This window comes from Polyodon spathula, chromosome 22 (genome assembly GCF_017654505.1).
Source record: "Polyodon spathula isolate WHYD16114869_AA chromosome 22, ASM1765450v1, whole genome shotgun sequence".
Classification (NCBI taxonomy): domain Eukaryota; kingdom Metazoa; phylum Chordata; class Actinopteri; order Acipenseriformes; family Polyodontidae; genus Polyodon; species Polyodon spathula.
The window spans coordinates 25492077-25516875 of NC_054555.1; the positions used below are offsets into that span (position 1 = coordinate 25492077).

Below are 24799 nucleotides of genomic sequence, written 5' to 3' on the forward strand. Positions count from 1 at the left end.
TTGACATTGCAAAATATATATTGTTTTTAGAAATCTGCATCTGAAAACACTTTTTTTAACTTAGGAACAGATGAGGAACTTCAACAGGAACAAGCAGATATTTTGTACCATTCTCTCAAACCGGTGTGGTTCTGTGGTGGGCAGTGTCCTGGATGCAGACACTGTTGTGTTTTATGACACTGACCTGAACCCCAGTATGGATACCAAGACTCAAGAATGGTGTGACAGGATCGGCAGGTCCAAGGATATCCATATATACAGGTAATCAAAACACCAGCAACTTTGAAGCAACTGATGTCTATAGGGTGATTTAAAATGTCCAAGCCAAAAATCAATAACTTATTTGAGCTTGTCCCAAAGCATTGAAATAAATGGTCTGGACAGAATAATGGCTGTCCCCCCTCACTACAGGCTTGGAAGTGGTAACTCTATTGAAGAGAAGCTTCTGAAGAATGGAACAAAGGATCTGATCAGAGAGGTGGCTGCCCAGGGAACTGACTACACCTTGGCCTTTTTAACACAGGTATGTAACAATTTATAAGCGAATTGGTAGAGCCATGTAACAGTACCGAAGTGTCAACCTGCTGTTTTCAAAATGTTTTTTTGCATTCTTGTGCAGTGCTTTCTGCTGGCATACAATCAATCCCCTTCCTTACTCCAGGTGCTTCAAATGCAGTGTAGTGTCCTGGCATTGTCTGGGGAAAGAAGAAAGTGCTTGCCCTTCATCTTTATTGGGCTTGCATTCCCTTTAAGCCTTGTATGTGAGCCAACAGACTTAGGAATCAATTTCAAATGTTGTAATGAAGTGTTGCAGACCATTTAAAGATTGAAATTGGTCATTTAATCCTGTAATTCCCAAGCCAATTACATTTTTTTTTTTTTTTTTTTTTTGTTAGCGAACAATCCAGGACCTGTTTGAAGTGGAGTCTGGATCTGGAGAAAAAGTGGAAGAGTTTGTGGTGCTCCATCAGGACCCATCTCCAGCAGAAACCATCTCTCCCAGAGTAGCACGGCCATACATACAGGCATTAAACAGCATTGGTGAGGAAGGGGCTTCAGGGGTTCCTATAAAATCTGAAGAAGACACTGCTGCAGAAATGAGTGAAGATGATGTGGGTGTGGAAAGAGATGTGAATTATGAAGACGAACCTTCTCCCTTGGAGGAACTGGTAGCAGTTGTAGAACAGGTAAGGTGAAACCTGCCTTAACCAAACTAACATGCTAGTGATTTAGTTATGCATGTACTAGTATCCTAAAGACACTAGTTGTATGGCAGACGTTTCTTGGATGCACATGTCAAAGTAATGCTTGTTAAACAGCTTGTTATATGTAGTTGAAAGTGAAGTTACCTGAATTGTGCATTATTTTATTCTTTCAATATGTGTCTTTCTACAGCTTACTCCAATTGAGAAATATGCTTTACATTACCTGGAGTTTGTTCACATTTCCAGCACTGAAGAGGAAGAAAGGAAAGCGATGGTAAGAACTGACAACACCTTTCTTTTTCCCCCACACAAAATATTTATACAACAAAATATTTGGTTGCATTTATTTAGCTGGAATGCAAGTGGATCATTTATGATGTAAAGATGAGGGTGCCTCATGGTAAAGCTGTAATTGCTAATCTTTACAACTCTGACCTGCTTTGATGGTTAATGGTTCTAATTGTAGGAGAAGATGATTGCTGCTAAGAAGGGGTGGGAGGTGGAGCAGCTGAAGAAACTGAAGACTGAAGACGACGAGAGAATGATGCTGGAGGAGGAGGAAGATCTCTTTACTTACACTCGTGAAGATGCCTACAACATGGTATTTGAAGAGTTAATCTCTCACATAAAATAGTTCTTTGATTTCATCTGATAATGGAATGCACACAAACTGTAAAGTGTTTCTTTTTGCGATCTGCCAGACATCCAATATTGATTTTTAAATCTTTTATATAAAAAAGATTTAGAAATGTTCATGTTTTAAGTTGATGGACTTATCACAAAGGTCGCAAGTGGAGATATTCTTATATCAATAGGAAAGCATAGGTCATTTTCCAGTTATTTACAATATGATTAAGTTTTTCATCAGTTATCATATATATATTTTTTTTAGGAGTATGTCTATGATGGTCCCGACGGACAGACGGAAATAATGCCGGTAACTTAATTTTATCATTTTTTTTCTTTCTTTTTTTAAAGGTATATTTTGCAAACCATTTTGATTCTATTTAAATAGATTTTTTTGTTGTAATTGGTTCACACAATGTGTTTTGTCTGTGTAGCTGTGGACCCCACCAACACCCCCTCAAGATGACAATGACGTCTACATCGACTCTGTGATCTGTCTCATGTATGACAGCACTCCCATGCCTGAATCGAAGCTGCCACCTGTTTACGTGAGGAAGGAACACAAGCGGCTTAAGATGGATCCATCAGGTATGGGTTTAGTTCTGCAAACAGGGATGTGTATGGACATACAAAGTAGATGAGAAATTGGTCCAAATGCACAGCACATGGATAGCTGCCTTCACAGTACAAAAGATAATCCATATGTCATTTTTGCAGAATGGTACCTTTATAGGTGGGCTTTATCTGTCAGGTCAAAATGTTGACGTAGGAACTGTTCCTTTGCATTGGGAGAGTCCTGTCTCTCTCACACACTAGTGCAGCGCAGTAATTTGCTGTCTCTGTGGTAGCTGCAGGTAGGAAGAAGAAGCAGCGTCATGGAGAGACTGTCATCCCCCCGCGCTCGCTGTTTGACAAGGGCAGCTTCCTGAAGCCGCGCAGAGAGGGGAAAGACCAGAAGAAGAACTTTTCACTCAAGCAGCAGGCTCCCTTCGCTAAACCTCTACCTTCGCTTGTCAAACCTGCTGTTGAGGCTGGGCAAGACAATCCTGAGTGGCTGATCAGTGAGGACTGGGCCTTGTTACAGGTATGAGATTTGCATAAAAATACACGTATTAAATCAACCAAATATCTTGTTAAGAATTTGTCAAATTCCAGTACGTCTTATGTTGTTTAACAGATGTCATCCTGTTTTTGTAGATTTAAAAAAAAAAAAAGCTTTAATAGTAGTTTCTGAGTACAGTATTTGTTGCTGTGATTTAATATAAGTACTCGGGCATTACTTTCTCCAAAACTGCACAAGATTAACTCTCCTATAACAATAGGAGATACTCTGCACACAATGTGTTAACTTGTAGTGCACTGCAAGGTTGTTTTTTCATTGTGTTCATTGTGTTTCATTGTGTTTGTGGAGGTTTTGGTTTTGTGTCACTGTATTAATACGATGTCTGTTTTTTACTTTTCCCCACAGGCTGTGAAGCAGTTGCTCGAGCTGCCTTTGAACCTCTCCATTGTTTCAGCTGCGCACACACCAAACTGGGACATGGTCAGCGATGTTGTTAACTCCTGCAGCCGGGTCTATCGCTCCCCCAAACAGTGCCGGAGCAGATACGAGAACGTCATCATCCCCAGGGAGGAAGGAAAGGTGGGAAAGAGCCTTTCTATAGCTAAACCTGCAGGCTTCATCACAGCTAAAGTGCAAGAGATGCTGTGGGCAAGATATGAAGCATTATCAGGCATTTTGAGACTTTTCAATAGGCAAACAAATATCATATAAGATCTGTTTGTCAGCCCACCTAAATAACATCCCCTTTTAAAACTAAGTAAGTCTTAGGAAGTGTGTTCTAAAGCACAGGTTTAAGTGTCATCCACAGCGTTTGTTTTATGAAGAAAAGAGTAATCCTTTCTAAATGGTTTTATTTTTTTAAATTAATATATTTTTTTATTACAGTTGGTCTATGAAGCCAATCCAAAAAAGAAAACCAAAAGCATTTACAAGGTAAGCTACAATCCTATTGAAATTGCAAAACGCTGATATTGGACCTTTTTAAGTTTCAGCATCTATGTTAGTACAATACTGCTTCTGTGTGATAACATAAATACTATTCTGTGAACTCCCAAAAAAGCAGTACAAACACCAGTTAGGAATAAATACTTTTAGATGGTCCTTTTATGCTTGTTTTATGCTTTTAATGTGTTTGTGGTTTTTTATTTATTTATTTATTTTTAGTCCAAAAATAGCCGTCCGCTTCGCACCTGTCAGATCTATGCCCAGGATGACAGTGCTACTCACATTCACCTGTATAACAGTCGCTTTGAGTTGATGAAGATTATCGCCAGCAAGCGAAGTCCACCTATTAAGCCACTGTAAGTGTTTTCGTTTAATTATTTAATTGTTTTAGAATATACATAATTATTCATCTTTAAAAAATAATAATTGTTGTGTATTTTCTCACCCCAGACTGGGTATGAATCCATTCCAGAAGAATCCTAAGCATGCCTCTGTGTTAGCAGAGAGGTAGGTCATTTTACTTTAGTGTTTTTATTACCTTGGATATCAAAAGAAATCTCTGTCTAATCAACCGCACTTTTTGGGTGTTGTTTCCCCTAGCGGAATCAACTATGATAAGCCACTGCCTCCTATCCAGGTTGCATCACAGCGCGCGGAGAGAATTGCAAAGGAGAAAAAGGTTTGCTATATATCAGTATTCATATACTAATATCCACTCGTTCATCCTTTTTTATAAAAAAAAATAAAAATTAATGTAATTATTAAAAGAAGTAACTCTTAAAGCTTAACCGCACCCCGGCCTGCAGTTTGGAAACCCCTGTGCTAATGCATGGCATTTTCTGCATGCTTTGTTTCAAGGCTTTGGCAGAGCAGCAGAGGGCTCAGCAGTTAGCTCAGCAACAGGCTGGCACACAGCCTCCACCACCACCCACCCCGCAGCCACAGACGCAGCAGCCAGCCCAGCCCCAGGCTGTCCCTCAGGCTCAGGCAGTGGTCCAGGCTGCCGGAAATACCATCACCAACACAGCCTCAATGGTAAGAGCATGGAACTGGAACTGAGGCCTTTGCTTGGCAGCTGTCATGTTTTTTTATTTATTTTCATACAGTATATTTAGCTTTGGTTGGCTTGCACAGTTATACAGTTCTTGCCTGGAAGGATCTTTTCTGTGTACAGGAACAGATGCGAGAGCATCATCATCCCCAGTGTTTTATGTGAATCATTCATTGTTCTATGTTATACATTATTCATTGTTTTATGTGAATCATCATTGTTTTATGTGAGACATTCATTCATTCCCCTGTACTGCTGTCCTTCTTACAGCAGGCACAGTAGAGTATTTGCTGTGTACAGCATTTCTGCAAGTTCTCAGGTTAATAGTTGTTTTTGTTTTTTTTTCATTCACCAATTCACTTTTTTTTATTCTGTCCTTATTAGCAGGCTGGAACAATCAAGACTGCAGCTGCTGGAACAAGTCTTCAGACTGGTACGAACCCCTATTTATCACAACAGGCATGACAAACAGATGTGTGTGTTCTGCTGTTTTAATGTCTCTTTCACTTGTTCTTTTCAGCTCCTGTCAGTGGCAATGTGATCGTAAATACAGTGGCAGGAGTTCCAGCAAGCTCGTTCCAACCCACCAACAAGCGGCTTGCCTCTCCGGGTATACCTGCCACTTTGACAGTAAGCTTTACCTTCCCTTGAATGTCCAGATGATAAGCCTTATTCAAAATCTGCAATTGCTTGGAAAACTTTTAAAGCGTTTCTGGAATGATATTTTGCTTGCATATCCCAGGTGATTAAAAATGCAATAACATAGCAATTATTTGATACATTCTTAAGCCCTGTTTTTACTAGAAAATGAATAGAAAACCAAGGAGAGTGATGAGTTTGGCTGCTTTATACAATAAATCTATTCTAATATTGTTAATAGTCTGGGATATTGTTAGTAACAGTATTTTGTTTATCCTGTAAAAATAAATAAACAATCTAGTAAATCGCCTTCTCTTCCCAGACAACAGTAGGCGCCTCCCCCCAGGTGGTGCACACCCAGCAACGGGCAGTTTCAACCCCCGCTGCACCGGCTGAGGTTGTTGCCATAGCAACCAACCAAGGCATCAGAACCGTAACGCCAGTAACGGCATCAACTGTGTCGACCACCCTCACTCCAGTGCAGACGCAGAACAGGTCTCTGATCACACAGGTTAACACAGGTAAAAATAAAGAAGTATACATTTTAAAGCAGTTTTAGAAATGTCTGGAAGACAAACTTAAATTGCAATGTCATGGTTTCATTCCTCAATATTATGATTTGCCAATGTTGTAAAGTTTTCTTTAAACGCTACAGCATTAGCTGAGCTATAGTATGTGGTACATTCAAACTGCAGAAACGATGTATACATATTTATGTATATTGAGTGCACATACAGTATAGTCAAACTAGCACTGAAGCAATGTAATCGTGTTTAATGTGACTGGACCTTAACAATGTTGGAATGGCCTTTTGTTTGAATGTCACCCTCCAGCCACAGCCCCTAGTATGCAGTTACCTCCAGGTAAAGGCATCACCCATGCCCAGCTCCAACTCCTGAGGCAGCAGCAGGCTCAGGTGCAGGTCCAGCAGATCCAGGCTCAGGCTGGCTCTCCTGCCCAGATAAAGACTGTCGGCAAGCCAACTCAGGTACGACTTCAGAGAAACAGTGTAGATCTGCAAGACGACAGCGCTTCTTTTTTGGAGTAACTGCGTTGTTAGATAGTTCAATGGGAAGGAGCCTGCTGCACTTACTTGGCTATTACCAGGCTTTTGCTGCGGTGGTGGTCTTGCTTGGCTGTATGGCGCAGTGACGAAGCATGGTATGAAAGATGTTTTTTTTTTTTTTTGTCAGTGGACATGTGGGGTTCTGAGTTTAAAATGTTCTCATACTCTTGGGGAGATGCACTCTAAAAAGAATTCCTTGTTTTTAGGAACAGTTTTTGAAGATACAGCAGAAGCAGAAACTCCAGCTACAGCAGCAGCAGGCAGTAGCAGCCCAGCAGCAGACGCATCAGCCCTCGCAACAGGCAGCTCAGGCGCAGCAGCAGCAGCAGCTCAGCGCAGTGACCACGTCCAGAGGAGGGCCGGTCCTCACTGGCACCACAGTCGCTAACCTGCAGGTCGCACGTCTGGTGAGTTCCTTTGGAAATCAGAAGGACTACCTTGAAAAGGAAGAGTGCTGCTATAGGTTGCAAAATGCTCAGTGAAAATCGATTTGGGTCACTGAAGGCATGTTTCTCAAAGTGGGCAAAATGAGTAGAATTGTTTGACGACTCCAATGTACTTCTTTTTTGGACCTTATAGAGAATTTCTTTCCAGATGTATTTTTTTTTTATATTTAAGGAACTTCCATTAAACAGAGCCTGCCAACTACTTTTACAAGCAACATACAGTAGGATAGCAGTTTGAGCCATTTCATGGTTTACAGTGAACCTAGTTAGTCAAACCTACCAAGGGGGAAAAAAGCTCAGCTGGGCCAAATTAAGCTCAGTAATTTATTTAAGGAAAATAGTTTTGGTAATTTTGTGGAAATGACCTAAAGGAAAATATGACTTCTCCACAGACACGAGTGGCTGGAACCCAACTGCAGGCTCCGGGGCAGATCCAGAGCCAGCCTGCACAGACCACCCAAGTGACCCTGACGAAACCACCCGTGGTGTCTGTGCCGGCAGTAACCACTCTGCCTGTCACTGTGGCAGGGATCAGCATGGCTATCGGACAGCCGCAGAAAGCAGGTGAGCGAGGGAATGCTGCTCAGCACACCTGCTTCTTGGTTGGTTGCCAGGAATCCAAGCATACTCTGTTTTGTCATTTGATTTCTAGATGCAGGAAAAAGTGGATCATCCAACCCCTGCATCTCAATTTGAATACTTTCCTTCATATGAAAAACAATATATTTCTCAGAGAGGAATGTCTTCTACTATAATCTTGATAATCTGTTATGATCAGTGTGTTTGAAAAGGCAGTAGGGGGAGGGGGTTTTGAATATGTACTTTAGAAACCAACCCTTATCATAACAGTAATATTTTGTTAATCAGTTTTTTATAAGGAAATAAGATGTTGATGTTTCCTCTGGCAGGGGATAGAAATAAGACTCCTATTGCATAACAGTTTCACCCATTCCAGGTTTTAATCTGTGCTTGATTAGTCTATTGTTAATAAACTCCTGGTAAAACCAGGAATGGATCAAACTGCCATGCCATGGGAGTCTCCTCGATCTGGCATATCTTATTGAGCCGTTCCATATTAGGAATTAATACTGGAATGGGACTCTTGCTCCTTGTGATGATGATGTGGTTGTTTGTATTTGCAGGTGGCCAGGTGGTGGCGCACCAGCTGCAGGTGCAGCAGCATCTTCTGAGTCTCAAAAAACAGCACGCAGCCGCCCAGCAGCAAAAAGCAGCGCAGACTCAGGTGGTGCAGGGACAAGCCACTGTGCAGCAGAAGGTAACTTTTGAGCTTCCTGCTTTGTGTTTCCTCGGACAGTATTAAAAACATGTTTGATATTAGTGCAGTCTTTTACAGCGGAAGTCCTAGGTCAAAACTGTTCATTTAAAGTTGTTGATGGAATATTTTAAACAATGTTTGTGTTATAATATCAGGATCATGCTGATTTACTTTCTTATCAGTTTTGGCAAAAGATCAAAAGTTTTTAAAAATCACTGATCAGTAGCTGTGTAGTAATCTGTGTTTTTATTCAGGTGACCGTCCAAGCTCAGCAGCCTGCACAACAGAAAGTGACCTACACAACCGCCCAGCTCCAGCCAGGCATTAAAACACAGTTTCTGACAACCTCTATTGCCCAGGCACAGAAGCCATCAGCAGCGCAGCAAGTCCAGACTCAAATACAGGTAAATGATAAATGCTAATGTTTAGTACTGCAGTGATAAAAGTGTAGAGATACAGCTTTGACACTTTGAGACACTTGCACAATGCACAAAGAACTGAATTTTATATAAAAAAAATATGATTTAAGATTTTTAAAAAAATGATATATAATTTATTTTTTTATTAAAAGGTTGCAAAGCTTCCACAGATGGTCCAACAGCAAACGGTAGCCAATATCCAACAAATGGTGTCTGCATCACAGGTAAGAATGAATGGATGAGTACATAATAAAAATAAATGTGTCCAGTAGTTTATGAACACAAGTTCCTTTAATTCCTGTCACATTTCCATCTTGAGTTGTTTGGATTGTTTTTAGTCACTCTGGCTCGACCCCGTTCTGTTGTCTTTACAGATCCAGGGTCAGACACAGACGCTAACGTTATCCCCAGCTACCAGCCAGCAGCAAGTGCAGGTGATCCCAGCAGGCGCTGCCACAGCACAGAAACTCCTGCAGCAGCAAGTGGGGCTGGCAGCATCCCCGCATAGCCCTGCACAGGGGGCAGCCTCCTCCGAGAGCCAGGGCCAGCAGCAAGCCAAGGTGCAAGTCCGGGCAGCCCCAGCAGTGCGGGTCAAGGCACCCACCAAACCCAGCTAAGAACAGCTGGGCCACAGAAAACTGAACATGGGGTGAAAGGCTGATGCACACTCCTGTATGTTTTTATGTGCACACAGGGAAGAATGTTGGAGCGAAGCAGGAATTACTCGTTGAATGCCGGCAGTCAAATGGAATTTTAAGAAAAGCAACGGCTGTGCGTTCACCATTTTTGCTGCAGAACTGACTTCGATAAAGACTTTTCTGCAATTGCATAAACAAGCTGTTTTTGAAGCAATTTTTGAAGTTTGTTCAGTCGTTAAAAACAGGTGTTGTTGGGTTGCTTTACAGTGACTTGCTGATGAGGAGGAAGGTTTATCCTGTTGGCTTGTTGCTTTGAAATCTCCCCCCCCCCCCCCCCCATTAACTTTGGGTTATTTCAAGTAAGTGATTAAAAAACATTAATAATAATTGCACATTAAAAAGTGCACATTAAAAGCTTTATTTTAGTTTACCCCCTTTAACATAACTGGAGTCATGTACCCTAACGTTTTTCCTCCCGTCTCAGTTCTGATGGGTGTAAATTGCCAGGTATCTGAAAACACTTTTTGTTGTTTTTATATATATAAAAAGAAGGAAAACGTATAGCAAAGCAGTTTAGATAAAAAGGGTCTGTCATTAGTCATGCTCAAGGATGGCAGATTTACTTGGTATGTTAACCATTTCTGCTAACTCACACTCTGTCAGAGATGGAGGAGGTGTGTCTTTCTTTTTTTGTGGGAGGAGTTCAGAAATTGAGGTTGTGTTGTTACCCTATTTTGACTTATATGTTTCACCCCACTGAAGAGTTTTTGCGCTGTTTGACTGCTGAATGTGTCACCTTGTATATTGAATTATACGTTGATATATTTTGTAATTTTTCTTTTTGGACTTCTTCAAATATTATGCGTATGTTGTCTTTCCCTTCTATATAGAACTAAAATCGTCATGTTTTACCATGAAATGCAAAACTAGCTAAATCTCTGGCTGCTAACCTTGCCCAAAATGCAGGAAAGTATAGTGTTCTTTTACATAAATTAATGATTTAACCATTTTTGCAAACCAGTTGATCTACAATGCTACGCTTATTACTGACTGATTGAAACTGAGAAAGATATGCATCTGTTTGCATAATTCTATAGCAAAAATAATTTATTTTAGAAGTCAAGCAATGGCTTGTAAGGCAAATAACAGGTCTGATGAATGTAATATTGTCCCTCCCTGATAGCATTGTTAGAAGCCTTTTTTTTTTTATAATGTTTTAGAATTTAATCAGTCTGTCTTTTCAATGATAAAACTACTTGGTTATGATTTAAAGAAAAATGACTACTGCTCAGCGCAAAATTGGAAGGTGGCAGGGGGTGGGGGGCGGCAATCGCAGAATGCCAGTACTGAAATTTTAGGTAAACTTCCAACCCCCCCATCCCTTGTTGATCTGTAGAATTGATTGTTTGACATTCCAAACATGGAAGTACAGTTGATGTTTCATAATGGAATATGGATATGCTTTTGTATGTTTGCTACTGTTATGAGTATTTCATGTTTATTTTTATTTTCTTCAAATTACAGTATTCATGTTTGTTATTGTCCCTTTTAAAAATAATGGAAATTTATAATTTCTTGACTTTAGAAAATGCTGTAAAGTGGATAAAAAAAAGTGGCTGTACCTTTTTTTTTGTTTTACTGATTTGTGCTGCCTAAACTATAACTCTGCAAACCTGTTTGTTTGTTTGTACATATTCATCACATTATACATGTATGTTGTTTAGTTCTTTTAAAAGTGTAAATAACCTGTGAACAGCAAGAAACAGAATTTGTACAGCAGGGATGGTGTACCAAGCAGTGATGTGTGTTCAGTTTTTTTTTTTTTTTTCATCCTAACCCAGTGGTGTAATAAATTGTAAATTTTTTTTAAGCATCTTGTGTCATATTAATGACAGCAATTCACTAAAAGTCTGGTGTTTCAGTCTTCATTTTTTAAGTTCCAGGTGATGATGTACAGCTTGGGCTTCGACTTCTTAATGGGTAAACGAGCTGGTTTTCACTAATTGTCTGGTGTAGAGAAGCAGGGGCGGCAGCACTGATGAAAGTATGCATGAACAGACAATCGTGAGCAACCCATTCAGATGTCAAATGAAAAAGTGAAGTATACTTTTGTATTGAGCAGCCTGTATTTGTTCTGAGAGTTTGGTCTTGTGTCATCAAGGCAGAGCAGTAATTACTTTCATTTATAGTTCAACATGAATGCATTTTTTAATTTTATTCAGTATACATCCTATCTAAATATAAGGACCATATGACTGATATGATCATTTTGGGACAAGGCATCGGCAATGTTACAGTGTTCAACCTATCTTAGACGTGTGTTTCCTTGACCAGCCAGTCAGACTTTTCTCATTACCAACTGCTGTAGAATACTGTATGGATGATTGAGCACACTGTCCACACTATAACGCTTCCTAAGATATGATGAAAATAGACAACAATTGTGCAGTAATATAACCGTATGCTATAAAATGAATATTTTCAGCGATGCATTTAATACTGGCAGTCAAGGGGGTGTGCTGAACCTGTTTTCAAACATGATAAGGGAAAAAACCAATGCATTTTATTTATTTGGTGTACAGCTCTACCTGTGCCTGCTGTTTAGTATCAACGGCGACAGGTGGCGCTCGTCTATCAGCAGGGTTGTATTTCATTTGCGTAGAAGGGCCACGTGATCGGGGGTCGTGTAGGGTTAGTTACAAAGATGGCGCCGCCCGGAGACACAAACGTGAGCGTGGAGAAAACTGAAAAACAAACGCAAAAGAAATCTGCGAAAAAGGAATTAAACAGGAAAGCGGAGCTTGTACTGGAAAGTAGGAAACATGCCAACGATGTGTTTGATGTACTGGAATACCTGCAGGTAACAAACCGAAGCCCAGAACGTGTGTATTTTACTATACTGTGTGTGTCGCTGATCTGTTTCCCGTACAATTAAAAAATATTTCTGTTCAAAATATGAAGTCGCGTTTACTGTAGTAGATTAAAACACTAGTGTGCACCAGTTCTGGAAGCAGAATTATCTAACAGAAAAACGTATAAGCCTTGACTATGTTGAAAGTGTTTCAACGTTATCAGTAGCGTTGTAAAATTCAATTACATTTATAAACTTCAAATGAAAATGTTAATGTCTTTTAAAATATGTCGCTTTGACTACAGTACTTAAGAAACATCATTTAAGCAATGGAATGAATTCCCAGTTCCCTGAACTGCACCTGTAATTAAGCTGCTGTATTATACGGTGACATATTTTAGCAAGCGCTTCCCGTGCTTCTTTCCTCACAGTCTGAGAAGGAGGAGGAGGCGGTCTGTGCCATCAGAGCCTGCAGCAAGATTTTCAGCGCCTTGTTAGAAAGAGGGGATCTTTATGTTGGTCAGCTGCCAAAGGAGGAGGAAACACTGGCAGGTAAAACAACATGTTGCACGGATTACTTTTTTTTTTTTACTTAACAATATTTTTGTGTATTTTTAGTTTGAGAGCCTTTATTGTTTTCTAAAGCAAACTAGTTTTCTAACAAAACGGAAGGACTGCGCTAAATGAATGGATGCATTCAAATGTTGTTGGTAATACAAGCAGGTGTATTTTCTTGTATCTGCAAGCAAGTTTTAAAGCAAGTTCAGTAGTGATCCTACGATTTTTTCTTTCTTGCTGCAGCTGATTACAGTGCTGAAGACAAGTACAAGGTGTGGATGAGGCATCGCTACAGCAGCTGTGTGCAGCAGCTCCTGGAGCTGATGGGTCATGACGAGTACCAGGTCGAGGTGGGTGCAGTCTACAGCGCTAGAGGTGTGCTCTTAGACCCAGTTGTGGCACATCTTGCTGCTGATTTGCTATTTAGCTAATGCATCTGTTCAGAACACAGTCTAGTATAGGAATTCCGTTGCACAGTCTTTTAAAGCAATGCTAAGATCTTAATGGGTTGCTCAAGTGAAGGTCGTTGTTTGTTGTGAGTCTGTGTCTTCACCCTCTAGGAGCCCCTTAATAGCAAACTAGACCATGTAACAGTAGAAATATAAAGTGAGAACATTTATGTGTTAACTTTTGCTTTGGGTGCTTTAGGAAGCAGCACTGTGCGCTCTGATGAAGTTTGTTGAGATGGAAGGGAAACACTCGCTGTTGAAAGTGGATTGGGACGAACACTACAGCTTTCCCAGAGAACTTCTGAAAGTAAGTGTGGATGTTACACATCTTTGCTTTCACAAAGAGGCAACTGACGGTGATGTGTGTCATTTCCCAAATGGCTTTTTAGATGACTATTAAGGATCTATTCTTTCCCTACACCGTGTCTACAGTCTGTGGTGCAGCACTTGCTTTCCCTGGAAAAGGACATGTCCCTCCTGATCTCCAGATTCCAGGAATACCTTGAGTTTGAGGATATCCGGTACTACGTCATGGCATCTGTGAATGAAAATGTGGCCAAAGTTATGCAGAAAACTAAAGAGGTAAACTTTGAAAATGTTAGAATCATCTGGTTATTAAAAAGTAGCATATGTAGCTGTTCTTGACATGTCCAAGATAATTCTGCAAATTCATGAAATATCCTGCCATTAGTCAAACCATGCATAATAGGGTCTAATCAGTTCATTTAAACTGAATTAAAATAGAACCATTTGTGCATTAATGGTGCTAAACAGTTATCTATAATGGCCTTTGTTTCATATGAGCCAAATAATGTTATGAAGAATTAAACTTTGGCAGTGTGGGTTTTTGTTCTGATGAATTGAATTGACAGTAACTGCATCTGTTTTTTATTTGCCCCCCCCACCCCCACCCCTCCCCAGGCGCTGTTGCCAGTGTATCAGAACAATGTCTTTGCTCTGCTGTCAAACATCAATATGCCCAGCAAAGAAAGTGAAATGACCAACTTCCAGGTGAAACAGGAAGGTCCGTCTGTACCTGTGCTTGTGAGCTCACTGCTCTGTTCTAGTGTTTTATAAATGCATGGACTTGTGTTTGATTATTAATGTATGTGTTTCTTCACAGCTAAACATGAAGAATGGAAAGCAGCAAAACTAAAAGTAAGCAGCTTCTCAATTTTGTAAATCTGTCAAATCACAGGACGATTTCTTTTCAGGCCGTTAATGTTTTTACCTTTTGCATTCCAGGAACACAAGCGTGCCTTTGAAAGGATGTGGCTTGGTTTTCTTAAACACAAGGTAATTCTCCAAAAGCCACAATTTTCACATTCAATAGAATGCAACGAAATGAAAATGAACCCTAGATCAGTTGTCCGTTTCCTCTGCAGTTGCCGAGCAGCATGTATAAAAAGGTCCTGGTTATTCTACATGACTCCATTCTGCCACACATGAGCAAACCAACCCTGATGATTGATTTCCTCACTGCCGCCTACGATGTTGGTGAGAGCGCACGCCTTTACAGACCACAATACTTCTTCCACTGCCCACACACATCTTCTTAAAGTGCAATGTTAAATTGTCTCCAGCGTACGCTCCAGTATGACAAGTCCCCTAAATGCATTCTACAGTGTTTTTTAAAGACCAGCATTCCCTGCTGTGTCTGTGTCTGAAAGTTTTCATGAATATAGGTGTGTGCTACTAAGGTGCGCATCACAGTAGTAGTAGAATGAACCAAGCTTGCACTAAGCTTCATTTCTTTATAGGTGGAGCCATCAGCCTGCTTGCCTTGAATGGACTGTTCATTCTCATTCACCAACACAACCTGTAAGTATTGTCTGTTTGGTTCAGTTCTACTTGGGAGTCATCACTGAAGTGCCTGGCATGGGTGTATCATTCCATGAATAGCAAATTCTCTTGAGGAGGGGGACATTAAAACAATATAAATGTGAACACTGCATTGCAAGAAAATGTTTAGTTGAGTTTTTTTAGTTTTAATACAGGACTAGTTTTGCATATTTTAAAATCTAACAAAAGGTTACTAGATGTAGTAACAGTGCCTGTGTTTGGAATGTTGTAGGGACTACCCTGATTTCTACAAGAAGCTCTACAGCCTGTTGGATCCCTCCATATTCCATGTGAAGTACAGGGCTCGCTTCTTCCACCTGGCTGACCTCTTCTTGAGTTCCAGGTAGGAATGTTGGATTTGTATATAAACTTTAACTGTGGTTGCTTTTCATTTATGTTTTCCATTTCCAGGCCACTGTGTGTTCCTTGTGCAGAATATCTTAAATAATATCTACAGTGTAGTTTAAATGGCCAGTGTGATGCACCACAGTCTGTAGGTCGATCACATGCTTCTGGAAATGTGTCATGCATTTTATATGTTGCCACAATGTCGTGTGAACCTCTGAGTGACTGTAAGGACTGTCAGATTCCAATATTCAGAGCAGGATAAGGGTAGTTTAGCTTGCCATAATCTATGTGTTGCTAGCTTGCATTAGACAATCAAATGCATTAATATAGGCAGCAGTGATGATGAATTTGTATAGAAGTTGATTATGCCTTCTCTGTTTCCAGTCATTTGCCGGTATACCTGGTCGCTGCATTTGCCAAGAGGCTGTCCCGGCTGGCTCTTACTGCTCCTCCACAAGCCTTGCTGATGGTCATCCCCTTCATCTGCAACTTGATCCGCCGACACCCCAGCTGTCGAGTGCTCATCCACAGACCCAGCGCAGCAGAAGGTAGGGCGCTCCAACTTTCCAACCTCGTTTTAACTGTCAGTATGCAAAATGTACAATATTGCATAAGCTACTAAGACAGGCGCATTCTGCATTGAATGAGTTCTTGTCCTTGCTGTTTATACACAGCACATGCGCACTAGAGTTTTGCATTTATGTGGTCAATGTGCTGCAATACAGTTCATTCTAAAAACAGAAGCGGCTCAGGTCTGTTGAGTGATGCAGCTGTGTTGTGAATGCTGCGTCGTTTTGTTCCTCTCTTCAGATCCTTCTGAAGACCCTTACCTCATGGAAGAGGAGGACCCGGCCAAGTGCTGTGCTCTGGAGAGCTCCCTGTGGGAGTTGCAGGTGAGTTGGCATCGTGTTGGGATTGGACGGCAGTGTGGCTGGATTATTTAATGCCTGACATGCAGAATTATCAAGGGTAATGGAGAGTGGTAAGAAACGGTTTTGGCGCAGAAGCAGCATATATTTGTTGTAATTTCTAACATTGATTATTATTGTTCTCTATGATGTATCCAGTATTTCATCGAATGTGTCACACTTGTTTTTGTTACTTCTTGATAGCCACTTGAACTTGGTGTGTACATTCCTTGGTGAGAGTTGTTGAGAGCCCGGTATTAGAATCTTGCTTGTGTTGACGTTTCATTCTCGTATTGCTGCCTGCAGAGCCTGCAGAAACATTACCACCCGAATGTGGCAAAAGCAGCCTCTGTTGTCAACAAGCCACTGTGCCAACAAGAGGTGGACATCAACCAGCTGCTGGAGGTTTCAGCCTTTGAGGTAACTTCAAACTTACAATGGAGACATGCGTTTATTTCTTTAAAAATATCAGTCCTGTCTCCAGCTTTGTGTGATTTGTGTGGGGTCCTCTTTCTGTTCATTTTGCACATATCAGTTTTCTCCTCCTCCAGGATCTGTTTTCAACTGACCAGTTAATTCATTCACATTTGACCTTCACCTAGTAAAGTAACCCAAGGGTTTTACTGTACAGATGGATTTGTGCATTGACTGTACTGACATTTGTGCCATTCGCACACACAGTCTCACATCGTCTGTCCCCCAAGAAGGGAGGTGCAAGTTTGTGACTTTCAAAGAGAATCGCAGAAACGTGTGCATAGTGCAAACATGTTTTCAGTACAAACCCCACACTAAAATCTAAAAAGTGAATAGTAAGTGTTTATTTTCTGTTGGCTTTTATATAGTAGGGGCTGTCATTACCCGTGCATATTAAACTCTTAAGTATGTGCTTTCAGATCTTTGAAAAGGAATTGAAGAATAAAGCAAAGACTATCCCTCTGGAGTTTGAGCCAGCCCACTCATTGCTTGGAAGGAATGATGAAGTTGTAGGAATGCACTTTGCATTGGAATAGTCATCCTAAAAGGAATAGTATCTTTGTTCGTGTAGTATTTCTTTAGTGCTTCCTGTAGTATTTCCACATTGTATAATGCCTTGCCAATAAATACCATTTCCTACTACTATTTTGAAGTGCTTGGTGTTGAAGACATTTTCTGTCAGTGTTTATTTATAGTGCTGCTATGAGCTTTTAAGGTCAAACTCGGGGGTTTAAATGTTTCTGTATATGTGGCCACAATATTTTGGAATTTAGTCAGAATTCTTACTGCTTTAACCATTTGCATAATGTGCCTACTGTATGTGTCTCCTTATTTCAAGTATTTAGAATTCTTCTGTGTGTCATGCAGTCACTGTAGCTGCGTCATCTCAAGCTGACGAGTAAGTCATAGCAGAGACAGGCTTTCTCATCAGCAGCCTAAAGGATTTAGAGTATGCTAAAATCCTGACATTTCATCAATGGGTAAAATCAGGCTACAGACTCCTATTACATGACAGCTCAGCGAAGAAACCATCAGCCATTTCAAGTTATGCAAACTTAATAAAAGAGCTGTCTGTTGATTTAATAGATAGGTAGATCTGCCAAACAGCATTCATTTATCTCAAGTCATCTTTATATGCAACTCTGGGAATGTCGGTGAGAGATGACAGGAGAATAACAAAAGGTTTAAATGGAGACTTGAATCCTGTGGTACTGTAGTTTCTTGGGAAATGGCCAAAAAGGTGAGTCACTGGAATAAAGTTTGATATTTGATATGAAACTGTTCTAGTTGAGGGTGAATGGAGCCAAGCACACAGTCTAGAAGAGTTTATTAATGAATAAAAATAGATATAGTCAGACAAGGGGATTTTGGCAGACAGCAAAGCACTTTACAAAATAAGCCAAATCCAAAGTCCAGTTTGCATTAACAGTAGGGCTTTTGATTGAGGGTAACATTCCCCACAGGACAGTGCATTGCAGGGTGGAGTGTTTTGCTTTTACTGCCACTAGAGGGCACTGCGATACTAAAAGCCAGCAGTCAGCCCTCAAAATTGACTCTTAGTTTCTTTAGTAAAAGGTCCTACAGGTATTTTATAATTTATGATTTAAAAACCTGCACGATAAACAGCAATGACAGTCTAGACAGGTAGGCTTTTACTTGATTTTTTTTTTTTTCCCCCATCTCTGATAAGAAGCATGCGCCTGTTTGCTCAGCAGCATCTCAAGATGTATATTCTACAGTGGGACATTTAGTCAAGGTCTATTTACTGTTGAAGAAGGTCGTGTTTCTAGTGTTCAACATTTAGGAATTTAACTGTAACATGTTAAGTTTTGCTTGCATGTGCACTACATAAGTGACCATTAATACTGTTTTAAGTGACAATCTTTAATATTTTTTTGTATTTTATTATAAAATACGATTTAGTAAAATAAAACAGTAGATGTTATATATAGGATCTGTAACAATGTTATTATTGAACCTCTGAACATTGTTGTACACGTTAATGACAGTATGCATTGGTTACAATGGTATCAAGAGGGACCAGCTAGCAGTTTCAGAAACTGACCATTCGTAATGCAGCTGGACACAATGTACGATTTACAAAAAAAAAACTATTATTTTGCATTTCATAATCTGGCCTGGACTATTTACTGAATCGCAAAGGAACAGAATATTTCAGCGTAAGTAGTCAGGAGAATCCTCCCTACTGTCATGTTAGTTTTCAAGGTCTCAAGCAGTGAGGTGTAACTAAATGGCAGTGATCTGAGGTGAGGCACGCAGCTTCAGTGTGAGCTGGGAATGTCAATTAGACAGAGCACTGCCAAGGATAGAAGTAACACATTACAGATGTCAAAAATAGGTCAACATGAAGTACTGTATATCCTCAACGCTTCAGTACAAATGAACGCATAATCAGACAAGTGGTTTCCGGGATTCAGCTTGCCATTACCCAGTATGAATAACCATTATAGCTTGTGTGGCTTCTACATGTGGAGACTCGGTCATAGTAACATACACAGTTCCCAGGAGATTTAAAAAAAAAAAAGTAAGAAGTGGCTTTCCCCTCCATCAGGGAGCAAGGGGAGTTAAGATCAGGGAAACCCCTGGAAATCCTAGATGTGGTTGCATGATATTTATCCACACGCACACCATCCTGTCATAACATCTGTTGTGTGAAGAGGGCCTTGTCATTTCAGCGTGTCTAATGACAGGAATTTCCTTTTACGCAGCTAAAATGAAAAGTGGATTTTAGGAATCTGCACCAGACTGAACAGTTGTCAATTATAAGCAATCTAGATTTTTTTTTTTTTTTCTGCACATTTTATATGACGGCTGTAACAAGCATATTGTATTGATTTTTGTTTTTTCTAATTCCCTTACCGGAAATAAGTATGCGTATGTAAACTCTATCTATATTTGATTCTAAGCTGTTTCAAGAGCTGTTTATGCAGTTTAGAAACCAGGGTGCATACATACCAGGGTGTCTTGCAGTAAACCCAATGAAGATGGTTATACTCTGGAGGCGAGTCTGATTGCTGTTAGTGGATTAAAGTGCTGGTTTCCCCACACAAAACCAGCTGTCAGATTTGAATCTGAGTCTATTGTCATTTAGGGCTCACATGGAAGCTTACAAGACAGAACAAAGCCAGGCCAGATCAAACATCTGTCTGGCTTTGATTTCCCCTGATTTAAATCCTATCCTCATGAATCACATTGGCTTAATCTAAATGGATTTATAGGGGTTTCAGTCTGGATTTTTTAGCAATCCCATTGATTGACACTAGTGCAGTTCTTAAAGCTGTTCCAAGTAGTTAACCCTTTCATGGAGTATCAGATTCCCATGTTCCAGAGGGCAGCCATCAACCTCCAAAGGAGTTGCACATCAGTCCTGACTATCCTGCAGCTGCTGCCACAGGAAGAGAATTTATTAAGATCATTTTCCAATTTTTCAGGGAGAAAAATTGAGTGTACATTTCAGGTTTATCCGGCGTAATAGACAAGTTGCATTGAAGTAAAAAAAAAAAAAAAAAGGGGGATTCTGAATTCTCTTGTTCCGCTATGCCTAAGACTGTTAAACACAGCATGCAAATAAACGTGTTGATTTATACTTCAAAAATCTTATCAAGAAAGAGCCATCACAAAGCTGGTGAAGGAGGATAAAATGTGCTGTTTTATACTGCTGTGTCGCTTATTCACCCACGTGAATCCAGTGATCCTGATATGATGTAACAGTCTGCTCACAAAGGCTCTTTCTGCATTTCATTGATTGCTTTGTGTTTTAAATAGAAATCAATCTGATGCTGGCTGCTTCCTAATATCACACATTGAAGCTTTTACCTTGTATTACCTGTGTTTCATGAGAATGTGATGAGAATGCAATGCATTCCACCCATTACTTGGTGCTCTATTAATATAGATTAGCTCTACACCCTGTTACTGCTTGACAGCTACTGTATGTGCTTTGTACAGATTGCATTACAGTTTTAGAAGTCTTGTCAATGCATAGAAAGGAAAAAAGGATGGCATTTCTGATTTTTACTTTGCTCTGTGCAGCTGTTGTATGCTATTGTGTTGGTGTAGTGCAAAGAGCCAAAGGAAATTGAATTGCAAGTTGAATCGGTGTATCTATAAAGCAGAGATTATGTTCAGTCTTTTGTTCTCCATGTCAAATGCATATATGCATGTGTGGTGGTAGTTTTGCATCGATGGCAAACATCTGTAAATATAAAGACAGTGCCACTAAATGCCAGTAAATAATTTTCCCGCTGGCTTTCAAACTTGATATTTTACCCTAGCTACTCAAGTATGTTATGTGGAGACTTTTTTTTATAAAAAACATTTAAAAGCACTCTAGGCATCTTTCAACATTTGTAACACAAAATAAATCAATTTATCCAAGATACTAATGGGGTTGGAAGAACCAACAGTAAAATGAGAAATCATGTTAGTGTGTCCTTGCAATTCTTGTAAATATAGAACCATTCAAAATGATTAGAAGAAGAAGAAGAAGAAGAAGAAGAATAATAATATAATAATAATAATAATAATAATAATAATAATAGCAACACTATTTCAATTGTTTATTAACTTTTCTGGGCTTTATAAATACAGTAGTTAAACCCATTGATTTTAACTGTGAATGCTAGATTATCTAAAAGCTAACAGTTTTAGATAATAGAAATGATCTACTTCTATACAGAGTGATGTGAATTGCAGTATGGCTGTTACTTTTAACTTGTTCTCTTTCAGGACCAGCTTGTGCATGATCTGAACATAACTCATTGCACCTAGCCAGCTGTTCAGATTGCACTGCCCTCCTCTTTGACTCTGCAATGAATGAGGATAGGAAAGGTAGGACCCTGTCTGTGTGAGCAATGACTCCATCAAGGGACCTCTGCCCTTGTCAACAGCCCCCCCTCACTAGAGTCACATGATGGATATCAGCTGGAGGGGGGATAATTCCACAATTCTCTTTTCATTCCAGCTCTGTCATGAAATGCAGCTTAAATTGAAACCAAGTGCTGGTAGACTTAAGAGAAATGGTGAGGTCTGTGCCTGGGTGTTTATTACCAGGCTTGGCTAGGAATGGGCACTGCACAGCTTGAAGCAGCATGGGGAACATTTAAGAGAGAGTGTTTACTACAAATGTTCATTAGCCTGCTAGTATTGTTAAACAGCATTCTCACATAATGGTTGACTTGATAGCATGGTTAAAGCATTGGAAGTGTTATAGCTAAAACTAGGAGAAGCATTAATATAAATGGCAAAGAATAATAAATGCAAACTGTGACCAATTTTTCTTATTAGTAGTAGTAGTATTATAGCGTTTATACAATATTCTTGATACAATAGCCTTAATACAAATATGCTATTGATTTCCTCCCCCGCAATCTTGCAGTACCACCTTAAATCTGACAGAAACTAATATACATGCTAGGGGCGTTATGGATGGCATTCCATTTGAATACACGTGCATTTGTTCAGCGTTAATGGATCTATAACACCTGGGCTGAGGCTTTGAAACCGTACCCAGGAGGTGAGGGATAGAGACTGGCTTTTCAAACACTCTGTTCCTGCCTCCACCAGGACATTTCTATTATTCTAACTGATGACACGGGTCCCTTCCTATTCCGCGCTCCAGCGCTTTGTTTTAATTGCTGTGAAGTTGCGCTGAAGCCGCCACGCTCCACTTCCGTTAATATGCTTCAGAATGTCACCCTGTGCTTTGAAGGGTTCCGAGATCTCTCGGACTGCGCCATGCAGACAAGTCTGCATTTATTTTACCTGTCAGAGCCCAGCGGGGAAGAAAGGCACTGTGTCGTTTTTCATTTGCGTTGCAGGGCTGACTGTGTCTGGGGAACTTTGCATCTTTTATCAACAGGATGTGTGTACACACAGCCAGTTCCACTCTCATATTATCATGGAGATGGATGTGTGCAGTTATTCGTTACCCTCTCTGTACATAATGCCTTCGATATAGCACAGCTAATGTCATCCCGGTGTGTGCTGCTAGACTTCTAACTTCCTCTCTTCTGTAATGAGTCCCTCATGTCAGTGCAACTGCAGTTTCTTTTTAAAAGGGAGACTGGAAGCGCTGGGTGACCTGAATCACATCACTGAGTCATCGTCCCGCTAGCAGCTTGTCATTTGATTTGTATTTCTTTTTGCAATTTGTGCACTTCTGCTTGATACTAGAATAATTAAAACAGTACATTTGAAAGACTTCTATTAAAAGGGACCGCAAAGATTTGTGATTTTAAAGATGATTGTTTTATGATATACACACACACACACACACGTAATGAAAGGCAAAAATATTACATACAATTATATACAGTATACACCGCATTTGAATTTCAGAGGTTGTGGGAAAGTGGGGCCCTTAATGGCTTATGCTTGTGTGAATAAGGATGACTGTTTGGTTCAGTTTGTCGACCAGCACCTTTAAACAATATCATCTTTTCATATTTATCACATCTCATAATTAAAAAACATAATGAACAAGTATGAAAGAAAGACTTTCAAATAAGCAAAATGCACAAGTGAGCCTACATATAACTTGAATGAGGGAATAGAGGTGTTAATGTATTTCCATTAAAGGTGAAACAACTTCCATAGTTAATATTTCATTTTTGGCTGTCACATATAGGTAAAACTCCCATCTTATAGACCTTGTCATTTGGTGAAGCCTTGAAAGGCACATGATGCCTTGAAGGTGAGCACATTGCTGCAGAGTGCTGTTCTGAGGTCACCAGTGAATGAGACCTCTGTTCATAGCCAAGTTCCTGGAGGATCGCAGTTGTCCACATCACAAGATTGCAGCACAGTGTGAAACAATAGATAGCTTTTCTTCAGGGGGAGTCCATAAATTAAAGAGAATCAAGATGAATTTCTCAATAGCTGTAGACAGGGGGCACACAAAGAACAGTGTGGTGGAAATCCAACGTTGCATTTTAATGATCAGAGGAGTTCATGTATGGATGTATTTTTTATTCTTTTTTTTATATATTTATAGATTAAACCCAAGTTAGCGAGATGTTAGCTTTATGCTCTGAAGAAAGTATTGCAGTAAAATCATTTGAAATACTGCATGCTAGTCCTTATGCAGTAGCACATAGAATAGTTCTTACCATTGTGGTTCCAAAACAGTAGGTAATAAAATGAAAACGGTACTACTGTGTGAAATGCATGAGGCAGCCCTTGCAGTACAACTGCCCCCTTCCACTGCCTTAGTAGTGCCACTGTATACATGTGCACTGAGCATCCAGGGAACCAGCTTCTAGCCATGGATGACCATACTGAGCAAAGTGCCTGATGCAGTTTCTCAAAAAGGTGTCACAGACAGATTATGAATGAATAAATACATGTTGCATTTAAATAAATATGATTGAAAATATGAGGGACTCCTTGTATCACTCACATCGACATTACACATAAATCCGAAATAGATTTCTTTTTTAAGCTGGCCAGATTTTCAGTGCTTAGTCAGAATCGATTTTGCAATTATATTAAACATCACCATGGTTACCACAGCCTCCCCACTGGAAACACTCTCATCCTCCTGCAACCCATTAGCCTTTGACCCAGCATGACAAACAACTCAGATTCATGTACTCCACATTTCCTGCGTTTCTTTGTTTTCATTGGGAATAACAAGCTCATGTGTTTAGAAGGGATAATCCCCACCTCACCAAGTGCAGTATTACACAACTGGGTTCATACATTCACCTTCTTCAGGTAGCAGGTTAAATCTACCCACTGTAGCAAATAAAAATATACAGGCTGCAGTGAACCGTGTCATTAACATGTGAAACAAGTGAACTTCAAAAGTGGAAACACAATTTGCAAAATACTTTTAAATGCAGTTTGTGACATGTGTCCTAAATTGATTAAGTTCCTGCAGTAATTGGTTAATGTATATAAATCAAGATGTGAATCTCCCTCACAGAAAAGGGCTCTTCAGCAAGTTATCTGCCATGTGTCTCGTCAGCGGA

General features: G+C 40.0%; 2 protein-coding genes and 1 non-coding gene across 19 annotated transcripts in view; all 3 read left to right on the plus strand.

The window, feature by feature from the left end:
• Positions 1-11240, plus strand: part of ep400 (E1A binding protein p400) — a 30626-nt gene extending 19386 nt beyond the window's left edge. For 13 of the 17 annotated variants that reach the window (XM_041222843.1, XM_041222850.1, XM_041222846.1 and 10 more), the window contains 24 exons: positions 65-261; positions 412-523; positions 897-1187; positions 1396-1479; positions 1672-1806; positions 2098-2142; positions 2267-2420; positions 2681-2916; positions 3301-3474; positions 3781-3828; positions 4060-4196; positions 4291-4347; positions 4441-4519; positions 4699-4875; positions 5276-5324; positions 5412-5521; positions 5853-6051; positions 6364-6518; positions 6803-7003; positions 7435-7606; positions 8185-8318; positions 8573-8722; positions 8890-8961; positions 9112-11240. In XM_041222843.1, the coding sequence (XP_041078777.1) occupies positions 65-261; positions 412-523; positions 897-1187; positions 1396-1479; positions 1672-1806; positions 2098-2142; positions 2267-2420; positions 2681-2916; positions 3301-3474; positions 3781-3828; positions 4060-4196; positions 4291-4347; positions 4441-4519; positions 4699-4875; positions 5276-5324; positions 5412-5521; positions 5853-6051; positions 6364-6518; positions 6803-7003; positions 7435-7606; positions 8185-8318; positions 8573-8722; positions 8890-8961; positions 9112-9354 (3411 nt within the window). In that variant the 3' untranslated portion in view covers positions 9355-11240. The remainder of the gene's footprint in view (positions 1-64; positions 262-411; positions 524-896; positions 1188-1395; positions 1480-1671; positions 1807-2097; positions 2143-2266; positions 2421-2680; positions 2917-3300; positions 3475-3780; positions 3829-4059; positions 4197-4290; positions 4348-4440; positions 4520-4698; positions 4876-5275; positions 5325-5411; positions 5522-5852; positions 6052-6363; positions 6519-6802; positions 7004-7434; positions 7607-8184; positions 8319-8572; positions 8723-8889; positions 8962-9111) is intronic. The other 4 variants (XM_041222844.1, XM_041222858.1, XM_041222849.1 and 1 more) reach the window with 3 other exon arrangements.
• Positions 642-774, plus strand: LOC121297638. The gene has a single exon (XR_005947192.1). It is a non-coding gene; the product is annotated as a small nucleolar RNA SNORA49 (small nucleolar RNA).
• An 827-nt stretch (positions 11241-12067) lies between the features above and the next one.
• LOC121296879 (nucleolar complex protein 4 homolog) lies at positions 12068-17447 on the plus strand. The gene is made up of 15 exons (XM_041222770.1): positions 12068-12235; positions 12658-12778; positions 13028-13134; positions 13433-13540; positions 13666-13815; positions 14155-14257; positions 14357-14391; positions 14479-14529; positions 14619-14730; positions 14994-15054; positions 15308-15418; positions 15808-15971; positions 16234-16316; positions 16638-16751; positions 17225-17447. Exons 1-15 carry the CDS (start codon positions 12080-12082, stop codon positions 17339-17341), a joined length of 1593 nt encoding a protein of 530 aa, XP_041078704.1. The 5' UTR covers positions 12068-12079; the 3' UTR covers positions 17342-17447.
• The last annotated feature ends 7352 nt before the right edge of the window (positions 17448-24799 follow it).